This window comes from Galeopterus variegatus, unplaced genomic scaffold (genome assembly GCF_000696425.1).
Source record: "Galeopterus variegatus unplaced genomic scaffold, G_variegatus-3.0.2 Scaffold1113, whole genome shotgun sequence".
NCBI lineage: Eukaryota > Metazoa > Chordata > Mammalia > Dermoptera > Cynocephalidae > Galeopterus > Galeopterus variegatus.
In genome coordinates, this window is record NW_007727224.1 from 226,300 (window position 1) to 237,775 (window position 11,476).

Genomic DNA, 11,476 nt, shown 5'->3' on the forward strand with positions numbered 1-11,476 from the left:
TTTTGTACTTTTTGGTATTTATGTATGCTATACTACAAGAACAAAAAGCTTGTACAAAGTAAAAATAAAAGACTATTCCTCTTCCAGGGTTATTGCAAGGATTCAATAAAATTGTGTTTATGAAGTCTTTATCACGGTGCCTGACACATAAATGCGGAGCTGGGGTCCAAGGTGCAGACAGAAAGACCAGGAACTTTCTAGCGTCTGGAGTTTGAAGACCCAAGGTCTCCTCTGTTCTGGTCAACCTTTGTTTTGTGGCTGCTATCTGGGCCTGTCTGCCTGAACTAAAAAACAGGGCCAATTTAGGCGAACTCTGGGAACGCGGCCAACACAACTCTAGGGAGAGAACGGAGCAAGAGCTGGGGGTGTGAATCCGGAGGGAGGGCAGACACCAGGAGAACTCTCCACGTGGCACCTACGACCTTCCTTCCTGCCCAAGGAACGCCAGCGGCGCGGAGCGGCATCGCCATGGCGCGCGGTGCAATGTGGGGCAGCGAGAGGCGCGGCCTGGCCCGCCCCCAAGGCCACCCACTGCGGCGGGCGGCGTCCACCCTCTGTGCGGGCCAGTTCTCCAAACTCGTGTGGTGGAGTGAGTGTCGGAGCTCTGGCCAAGTGACCTCCAGCACTCAGGGGCCGGGACGGTGCAGCCTCCCGCCCTGGCTTCCATCTTCAGCGCCTTCCCGGAGGCGGAGGCAGGGGGCGGGGGCCAGCCCGGCCCACCCTGCGCGTGATCCCGGATGCCGGGTCGCTGCCCCTCCCTCTGGGTGGCGCTCCCTCATCACCGCCAGACCCGAGCTGAGGCCCTTCGGGTCCCTAGCAGAGTGCATATCTGAGCCCAGGCCACGCTCTCCGGTTCTCGCTCTGTGCTCCTGCTGAGGTGAGTTTCTCCTGCGGCTGGCCCATCTTTTTCTCTCAGGAGATAGCCTGGATCCTTTACTACTGAGGGGGGCGCCCCCGGGGTTGAGTGGAGCTTTGGAGGCGACCACACTTGGTTTCGGATTCGAGCCCTTCCTCTTCTACACTGTATGATCTTGGATAATTTCTCAGTTTCTCTGAACCTCAGTTTCCTCAGTGGTAAAATGAGTTCCTACATCAGAGCTATAGCGAGAATTAAGTGAGAGAAAGCTTTGAAAGCGCCCTGCACATATTAAGTGCTCTGTAAGTTTTAATTGCCATCTTCTTTTTGTTTGCTCGCCTACCTACACGATTTTTCCAGGCGCTCTGGATTTTCTATGGAGGTGCAGCATTGCTTCTCAGAAGCGGCGGGAAGGGTGGAGAATTCACTTGCTTAGGCACCTGGCTAGGGTCTGGGAAAGCTGGGCATGTTATTCTGTTGCTCCAGAGCTCTGTTAAAGTAAGACTTGGATCTGAACCTCCACCGGATCGGGTTACTGTTAATTAACTCTTTCCTTCAGACTGTCCATATTCAGGGCTGCAGGACTTCCCTGGAACAGTCTTCATGGTTCTGATCAAGCGTGTTTCTATTCCAAGGTCTCAGTTTCCTCTTCTGTAATACAGGAGCAATTTCAGTATGAGCCTGTCTGGAGCCACTGGGATTTTTTGCTGAAGATAGTAAAGTGCTTTGATATTCTCCAGAGATGATTTTTTCTAGGTTTTCTAAGAAGTAAAGGAAGAAGGTGATGGAGGCAGTGACTTTCTCACACACTTCTCCAGCTGGCCAAACTCCAGCTGTCGAGATCTCTCCCCCGTTACCCCCATTAGCGTGTGTGTGTGTGTGTGTGTGTGTGTGTGTGTGTGTGTGTGTGTGTGTGTACTTATGTGTGTATGTATGGGGCAGGCACTGTAGGAGTGAGGAATTCAGGTGACAGGCACCGACCTCAAGGAGTACCAAGGTTTGTGGGGGAAATATATAAACAGAAAAATGCAGTGATGTGTCCAAGCTATTAGTACCTGGGAGCAGTCAGAAATTTGAAGTGCTAGCTGAAGGATAAGCAGCAGTTAGCCAAGCAAGAGTGAGGTTTGGGAAAGAAAAGTGTGGAGTCAAGTAAGTGGTTCAACCATGTTCAAAGTCTGGAACATGGAGTCTGAAATGAGGAGGTGGAGAAATGAGGAAGGTGGGAGCCAGGTTTTGAAGGAGTCTGGACTTTATCCTGAGGGTAGAGGAGACCTGCTGGAACAGTTTGAGACTGGGAGTCACATGGTCAGATTTGGTGAAAGGATTGTGGGAAGAGGGGTCACATTGGAAGCAGAGAGATCAGTGGTTTAGGTAAGGGATGGTGGTGGTCAGAGTTAGGGAAGTGACAGTGGAAGTAGATGTGGATGGAATGGGGAAAGATTTAGGAAGTATATATTTTTAATTTTTTTTCATATACATCAAGAAATACGTGAAGTATTATTGCAGTCTTAGGTCTTACATTACATTTTAGTGCAAACAGTATCATTTTCTATATTTACAAGTATTAATAGGATTTTTAGCCCAGCCAAACAGACCAAATCTGAGTCAACATTACATATTTTGTGGTTTTCCAAGCTGCCTTCTTCAGAAGTACAGGAGGAGATATGCTAACCTCCCCAACTACCTATGAAAACCATAATTTGATAATACTCAGAAATGCCTCAAAGCAATGGCAAGGGCTTCCTTCAGATGGCTTTTTTAAAGGCCCCATGGATTTTACTGTGAACATGTCTGATTTATTTAACACTTGTTATTCAGGGCCTTGGGTCCCTGGTGAATATACAGAAAGAAGAGCATGGGTCAGTCACTGTGTAAGGTGCTTTAGATATAGTGTCTCTTGAAAATAGTGGAGCTGAGATTCAAACCCAAGCCTGTTCGATCTCAAAGCCTGAACAGATCCCTCTGCACTCTGCTGCTGGATTTGATGAATACAGTTTGGGACATGTTGAGTTTCAGATACAAATGGAACATACTGGTAAAGAGGTCCAGAGGGAGTTGAATATACAGAACTGGAGTGGAAAGAATCAGGGCTTAAGGTGGTAACTGAAGACATGAACTCAACTAGAGAGTGAGAAGAGGATTAGGACAAAACCCTGAGGGACACCAACACTTGTTAGAGGCAGACAAAAAGCCCATGCAGCCAGGAAACATGTATTTAAATACTGCTTCTTCTTTTTCCTGTGTCCCTACATCCAGGCAGCAACTATGGAGCCCTCCTTTGAGAAGGGAAGACTGAATCCCAGAGAAAAGGAAACTAGGTGCTGAGCTGGGAATAATAAGACCTGAGTCCTGATGCTACCCTCTTCCTCCCTTCCCCACGTGTACCCAGCTTCTCTCTTTTACACCTCAAGATAACATGAGGGTTTCTGAGTGCTGCCAGTTACTGCCAAGCTCAGAGCCTGGAGTCAGTTAATGCAGGGCTAGGCTGGAAAGCCATTGCCTCAGGCAGAAGACGAGAAAGTCAAGAGCTGGCTGAGGATGACTCTGTGTCCCAGAGAAAAACATTTCTGTGGCTCCTCCATTCCCCCCTTGGGAGCTCTTGTTCTTTGCACATCTTTGTCAGGTCTTCCTACCTGTTTGATCCCTGTCCCACAGCCATTAGCCCTTTAGGGTTTCAGTTTCACCAGCAAAAGAAAGGGAGAAACAAGATTCAGGTTTCTTTTTCATTTTCCTCTTAGGCAATGTTTTTGTTCAAGGTTTCACACTGATGTAATTTCAGAGCCCTCCCATGTACACTTGGAAATCTGTTAGAGGCTAACAGGTTGATGTTTGGGCATCAAGCCCAGAAAACCAGCCACAGACCCTGATGGCCTATTGCTTCCTCCTGTGAAGTCCAGACATATTTGTTTGATCCCTGGGAAGTTTGTGTCCCTAGGAAGTTTGGTTACAAAGAGTATTGCCCTCACCAATCTGTGGTTTGCTGTCTAGATTGAATAGTTTTTGTTTTTGTTTTTGTTTTAGCAGAAAAGAGTTGTTTCCATAATCAGGTTATACCAGACTATAAAATTCTTCCTGGGTCAGAAGTATTAGGAAAGATAATTTTGGTATATTGGTTATGTTCACTACTTGTCTTATTACCTTTTCTACCATATGTCCTTTCAGAATTTGGAAACAAAGGTTATATTTATAAAGATATTGTTGGCAATAAAATCAATTTCAATAGAGTGATATTTATGGTACTGATGAGATAAAGGGAGAAGGTTATTTCTACCACCATTGGTTCTTGGGGTGAACATTCTCCTTTTGCTTTCACTTGAATAACTCCTGTTCATTCATTAAGATTTGACTCAGGTATCACCTCCAAGAAGCCATCCTAGTCACGTTACTCTTCTCTTGCAGTCTTTGTGCAGCTCTTGGGCAGATTTTGGTCAAAGCTCTTATCACATTATACTGATATCATCTGTCTGCCCCTCTCCCCCCCAAACACCAGGCCATAAACTGGAGGGCAAGGACCCTATCTTAATGTGTGTCTTGGCTGGTTCAGGTCCAGTGATGTTTACAACTAATGCATCACGAGCAGTTACAGTTTTCTTTGTTCCTTCTTCACTCCCACTGCTTCACTTGACTGGCCTTAAAAAGAAATAATGAATAAAAATAAATAAATATGTGTGTCTCTGGAACAAGGCCTGGAACATTCAACATTTGCTGACTAATCTAGTGTTCTTAGGCCATTTGGAGACTTCTGCTTTTCATAGCTTTCCAAAGAGAAATGCTCCAATTATCCGTTTTGTTCAATTGAAAATTTTCTTGTATCTGTAATTCACTACTATTCTGCTGCACGGAAGCCATGTTTCTAGTTTCCCCTTCCTGGAAAGACTTCCCCCTTGACTCCTGGGAAAGTCCAACACACTAAAAAGCCAATGTCAATATTCCTTAGTCCTTGCCCTACAGGATTTGCTTCCTTTTCTGTAGCACATCGTGCATGTGTCTGTTTTGAGGCACACCACATACACAAGGGTACTTTAAAAAGTTCATGGAAGGGGCCGGCCCGTGGCTCGCTCGGGAGAGTGTGGTGCTGATAACACCAAGGCCATGGGTTCGGATCCTATGTAGGGATGGCCGGTTCGCTCACATGGGAGAGCGTGGTGCTGACAGCACCAAGCCAAGGGTTAAGATTCCCTTACTGGTCATCTTAAAAAAAAAAAAAAGTTCATGAAAAGATTTGTATTATCGTTTAATTCTAATATTCTATAGACTTTTTTTTTTTTTCCTTTTTGTCTTTTCTCGCGACCGGCAACGGGATCGCAACCCTCAGTGTTGTGCCTGTACCACGACCGGCAACGGGATCGCAACCCTCGGTGTCACGCCCGCACCGCGCTCAACCAGTGAGCGGACCAGTCTCTATATGGGATCTGAACCCTCGGTGGGAGCGCCGCCGCGCTCCAAGTGCCGCACTCTACCGAGTGCGCCATTGGGCCGGCCCTCTATAGACATTTTGAAGTACCCAAGCACTTTCTATGTTTATAGGTCTGTGTTTGCCTTTTTTTATTAGCTCCTCCTTGGATCCTTGGTTCTGCCACTTCTTTTTTTTTGGTGGTTGGCCGGTACCGGGATTGAACCCTGGACTTTGGTGTTATCAGCATCTGCTACTTCTTAGATATTGATTTGGGGCAAACAATTCCACCTCTCTGAGCATATTTTTTCATCTAAAAAATGGCATACCTCCCATGTAGGAGCGTACTCAGGCCCACCAGCATGGCTGAACAACCTCCTAGGAACAGTCATTTCATTCTCAGAAAATTGGCTCCTTTTGGGGCATATTCTATCACCTGATCTTGCTTTTTTTTTTTCTTTTTGTGACTAGTAAGGGGATCGCAACCCTTGGCCTGGTGCCGCCCGCATCACACTCAGCCGGTGAGCTCACTGGCCATCCCTATATAGAATCCGAACCTACGGCGGGAGCGCTGCTGCGCCCCCAGCGCCACACTCTCCCAAGTGAGCCTCGGGGTTGTCCCCACCTGATCTTGCTTTGTCTTGTAATGGCCTTTTCCTATCTTATACTGGCTTGGGACCTTATTAGTCAAGGCTGGATACTTCTGGGGAGCCACCCCGCCTTTGTTTTTAGGTATCAGAGCTCTTTAGCACAGACATTTAGCCTGGTAGACAGAAGGGCAGGAGTGGTTAGTGTTTGTTTAGGAGTTACTGGCTCTGGTGGTTTGGGGCACCCTGTTTCTACAACCTCTGCTCACAGGCATATATACAGCCACGTGTTTATTCGTCACATCTGTTCCCTCTTCCCACCTCCTTCCTGGCCCATGTTTTGCAGGGTTCTTAACCAGTGGATGGCTGAGGCCCAAGCAATAGAACTAACTCCCACATCATTCTCTTCCCATTTGTGTTTTAGGGGACAATGGCAGCTTCCTGTGTCCTCCTGCACACTGGGCAGAAGATGCCTCTGATTGGTCTGGGCACCTGGAAGAGTGAACCTGGACAGGTGAGGGATGATGGAAGAGGAGGGGGCTTTTGAGCCTCTGCTAGGAAAAAGGCAGGATTTGGGAGAGGAATCCTGCATTTTCCTTGGCAGCCCCACCCCTATCCTCCCCTTCCAGTGAGGATGAGGCCTGGAGGGCAGTGGGAAGAGGTAAGGGGAGAAGGTACCAACAAGGAGCACTTGGCTTCCGCAGCTGACTCAGGAGGGGCTGAGGAGCCCAGCAGGGCCAAGAGCATAGGAAGGACAGCTGTCTTTAACTGGATCTGTGCTGAGTGCAATGGGCAGACATGGGGCTCCCCCCTGTGCCCAGCCCTGTGCTATGACCCCTAATGCAACACTTACCACCCTGTGCTGTGATCATATCTCCTCTCCCACACTGGGCTTCTTGAAATATTTTAGATTTTGCTGGACAAGTTACAAAATGGAGGTAATTATATATTTATATAACCATTTAATAAGTAACCATTTAAAAATGTAAAAGCTATTCTTATGTCAAGGGCTGTTTTAAAAAAAAAAAGTGATAATTTCCTGACCCCTGGTATAGACCCTCCCAGCCAAGAGGAGTCTGGGAATGGAGACCTGCTTTCTTAGGGTTGATGTAACTATGAGATTCAACTCCCTCCCAGGGTGGGGCATTTCTCCAGAGCTTCTTCCTTGTTCTTTGGAAATCCAAGTCAAAGTTAGAAACTTGGGGATTAAGTTAGGCAGAAGCTCCAGCAGGGAGAACAGCCTCTTCTATCTGGGATTTAGGCTGGTATTTTTGGTGTGGTTAGATGACCTCTGCCTGTTTTCCCCTTTGCTTTCCTTCCTACAGCTGCCTAGGACCCTGGAGACAGGGACCTTGTGCTCTAGATAGGTAGTTGACACAGCCTGGGGACAAGTCCAGGAGCTAGGTCAATGCAGGGGGTGGAGACCAGAGCCAGGGCCGGAGTGGGGGTGGGGAACAGAGCAGCAGGAGTCGGGTCAGGAGTAAGGGGAATATGTCTGGATAGATAAGAGCTGCACCCAGATGGGATCTTGAATGTTGTGCCAGGCACTCACAACAAGAGCTTTGGGTGCTTTGCAGCAAGGGCCTGGTACCCTTGGTGCTGCTTCTGATGCCATATTTCTAGTCTGATTTTTAGCAAATTGACTGACACATTCTCCTACTTGATGCTTGCTTTTTTCTGTCTCATCAGGGGCTCTGGCCCAGTTTCTACTTCACTTCTCTGCCTTCCTTAATTTTTTCTCCATCTCTCCTCTTTTGCTGGCCTGAGCTCCCAAAGCCCACTTTGTCTACATGGCTTCCTGAGGGTCTCTCCCTGTGTGGGAATTTTTTTTCTGTAATCATGGTTCTCTAACCAGCTCCTCAGGGCTGCAGACCTGTCTCTTCCTCTGCCTATTTACCCATCCGTCTTCTGACTCAAAAAATATTTACTAAAGTCTTTATGCTAGATGCTGGGAACATATTGTTAGTTTTTTTTGCTGGGCCTTACCGAAATGGCTTGGGTAGGAAGGAACCTTAGAAGCTGGTGGGATGTGGGCAAGAAAGGATTTGGGGGCCGGCCCGTGGCTCACTCGGTAGAGTGCGGTGCTGATAACACCAAGGCCGCGGGTTCGGATCCTATATAGGGATGGCCGGTTTGCTCACTGGGTGAGCGTGGTGCTGACAACACCAAGCCAAGGGTTGAGATCCCCTTACCGGTCATCTTTTAAAAAAAAAAAAAAAAAAAAAAGAAAGGATTTGGGACCTCTGAAGAGGCTCCTAGCCCCCTAACTAGAACTGTCTTCTATCTTCTCACCCTTACTGCATGGATGGCCCTGGTATATTCCTGCCCGCCCCCCATCAGTGTCCCTTGGGAGGGGAGCATTTTCTGGCCAGACCAGCAGAGCTGAAATCTGTTGCTCTCACTTGGCAGGTAAAAGCAGCCATTAAGTATGCCCTTAGTGTCGGCTATCGCCACATTGACTGTGCTGCTGTCTACGGCAACGAGACTGAGATTGGGGAGGCCCTGAAGGAGAACGTGGGACTGGGCAAGGTGAGGACTGGGGCTACAGAGAGAGGTGGGATGAGAGAACTCAAAGGCTGAAGCTGGGGCTGCGGACTAGCTGGAGGGAATCTGGCATCAGCTTCCTTCTAGTTCCTTTCTCAGAGGTGAGGGTGGGTAAGATGGGGTGCCCATGGCTCTTCTAACTATGGGGCCTGCCTCCTGCACCAGGCGGTGCCTCGGGAGGAGCTGTTCGTGACATCCAAGCTGTGGAACACCAAGCACCACCCTGAAGATGTGGAGCCTGCTCTCCGGAAGACGCTGGCAGACCTCCAGCTGGAGTATCTGGACCTGTACCTGATGCACTGGCCTCATGCCTTTGAGTGAGCCTTGCCGTGATCTTCATCCCCAGAGTTGGGGGTTTGGGTGGGATAGTGTTAGTAACTTATAAGTCATAACAGCAGAGCAGGATAGGAATACTCATCTATGTGGCAAGCTCAAGAGCTTGACATGGGATCTTAGCCTTTTCTGCTACAGCAGCCAGGAGTACAGCTATAGAGAAAAGAATACAGCTTCACACAGTGTATACACTAGGGTGTGCATGAGTGGTTCCACCTGCTTCCTTTATTCATTCAGGAAATATGCTGGCCCTTCTGCTGGGCTAGGCCCTGGGGTTGCAGAAATGACTATAAATCCTAGCGGAGGATGTGAGAAGAGCCTACCATCAGTACTGTACCCTGTGCTGGAAGCAGGCTGGAAGAGCATATAACTCCTTAAGAAGGAAGGAGTTAAGGAAGACTTCCCAGAGGAGAGGAGATATAATCTGGGTCTAGGAAGAAGAGGAGGGGGATTAGGCATTCCATATGGACTTAACCACCCGGGTTATGATCTGGAAGGATGAAAAAGCATGGCTGTTCCTAATTCTTGACCCTTTGCTCTCTTTGGACTTGGGGTATGGGACATAGAGTAGCTGGATGGATCAATAGGGCAGAAGCATTGTATTTGTGCCCATACTTGGGGGCTGTCTCTCACTCAGGCGGGGAGATAACCCCTTCCCCAAGAATGCCGATGGTACCATGCGCTACGATTCCATTCACTACAAGGAGACCTGGAAGGCTCTGGAGGCATTGGTGGCTAAGGGGCTGGTGCGAGCTCTGGGCCTGTCCAACTTCAACAGTCGGCAGATCGATGATGTACTCAGTGTGGCCTCTGTGCGCCCAGCTGTCTTGCAGGTGAGCACAGCAAGCACATTGGTGATTTGGGGGGTTGTGTGCACAAGAGTGTGAGTGAGTGAATGATGGGTCTTCTTAATGGAGATGGCTAGCAAGTTGTCAGAAGTCTTCTGCATAAAGGTGGGCATCGTAGCCCTGGGAGAGCTTGAAAAAGCCAGTGGAGAACGGTGAGACAAGTGAGCTGAATGGAAATTGGGGGTGGGCCATGGAGGGTTGGTACATCTGGATGGGGACAAGCAAGCTGGGTGTGGCCACCTCATGGTGATGGGTTGTTCCTTGGCTCAGGTGGAATGCCACCCATACCTGGCGCAGAACGAGCTGATTGCCCATTGCCAAGCACGTGGTCTGGAGGTGACTGCTTATAGCCCTTTGGGCTCCTCTGATCGTGCATGGCGTGATCCCAATGAGCCCGTCCTGCTTGAGGAACCAGTGGTCCTGGCACTGGCTGAAAAGTATGGCCGATCTCCAGCTCAGATTTTGCTCAGGTGCGAGGCAGTCTTGGGGAAAGGGGCTTCGGTAAGGTAGAAGGCCCCTGGGTTGGGAGGCATGGGTTGAGGGATTCCTTAGTTGAGTGCCTGGGTGAGGCTGAGGATCTTTCCACGTGATCTGTGGGGAGGCTACTCTGAGGCACGTTCCCCAGTCTAATGGGGCCCAGGTGCTCCAGGAGCTTAGGGAAGACTTCATGGAGGACAAAATAATGCTTATGAATACTGACTCCTCTTCCTCATTTACCTTAATCCCCCACCTTAGGTGGCAGGTCCAGAGGAAAGTGGTCTCCATCCCCAAAAGTGTCACTCCTTCTCGTATCCTTCAGAACATCCAGGTACTTGGTAATGGGATCTGTCTTGTTTAGCTCATTGGGACACATTCTGGCCCCAACTGCCTGGCTAATAAGGCAGTGTAGTGGAACCCCAGCTCCCACTCACAAGACTGGCTTTCCTGAACCCCACTCCCCCTTCCCAGGTGTTTGACTTCACCTTTAGCCCAGAAGAGATGAAGCAGCTAGATGCCCTGAACAAAAATTGGCGCTATATCGTGCCCATGCTTACGGTAAGGATGTATCACCCCCCAGAGTCAGGGAATGTGAGTTTTAGGGTGAGATTCTGGCCCAGATCTAGCCTCAGGCTTGCAGGTTGGGGGAGGGACAGGATGTTGGTGGTGGGATACAATGGTCTCTTTCTTCTTCATTGTGCCCGGGCAAGTAGTATGGCTCAGGATAAGGCATTCAAGCCTGTGAGTCCCAGTGCTGCTTCTTGAAATCTTAAAACCTAGAACAAGTTATTTAACTTCTCCACATCTCAGCTTTCTATCTGTAAAATAAATCTAGTTCCTGACATGTAGTAGGCTGTCAGTAAATAATATGAGGGGAGGCCAGAAGGCATTCTTGACCTTGTTAGAGGGGTGGGGTGGGGTTATACTCATAATCTGCTGCATATAGGGAAATAAATAGTTCCTGGGTACTTGATCCCAGTTGAGACTGCAAACTCTTAGGGGCAGCTACATAACATAACAGGCTGTGGATTTGGTACTGGAATGCTGTTGATACTGTGGCATTCTCTGAGGCTGGGGTCTTGGCCACTGCCATCTGGCTTAGTGCTGTACACAGGTGAGGTTGTTCAGGAAGATTTGAGGAAGATGCCCTGAGTCTTTGGAATGTCAACTCCTGCTAATGGAGTCATCTATCTCTCTTTCTTTCCAGGTGGACGGGAAGAGGGTTCCAAGAGATGCAGGGCACCCTCTGTACCCCTTTAATGACCCATACTGATTGATAACACCGAGGTCAAGGGTTTGGATCACTGTACTGGACAGCTGCCAAAGAAAAATGATCCATACTAGACCACAGTTTCCTGACTTCCCTTCCAGCTCTCCAGCTATGAGGTCCTGCCACCACCTGAAAGAAGGGGTTGATAAAACCATTGTAGCATCCACA

At 48.6% G+C, this 11,476-nt stretch overlaps 1 protein-coding gene across 1 annotated transcript; it reads left to right on the forward strand.

Moving 5' to 3' along the window:
- Positions 1 to 756: 756 nt before the first annotated feature.
- On the forward strand, positions 757 to 11,476 carry AKR1A1 (aldo-keto reductase family 1, member A1 (aldehyde reductase)). The gene is made up of 9 exons (XM_008574882.1): positions 757 to 877; positions 6,261 to 6,350; positions 8,246 to 8,365; positions 8,546 to 8,697; positions 9,351 to 9,546; positions 9,832 to 10,031; positions 10,297 to 10,369; positions 10,510 to 10,596; positions 11,246 to 11,476. The coding sequence occupies exons 2-9, from the start codon at positions 6,267 to 6,269 to the stop codon at positions 11,309 to 11,311; spliced, it is 978 nt and encodes a 325-aa protein (XP_008573104.1). The 5' UTR covers positions 757 to 877; positions 6,261 to 6,266; the 3' UTR covers positions 11,312 to 11,476.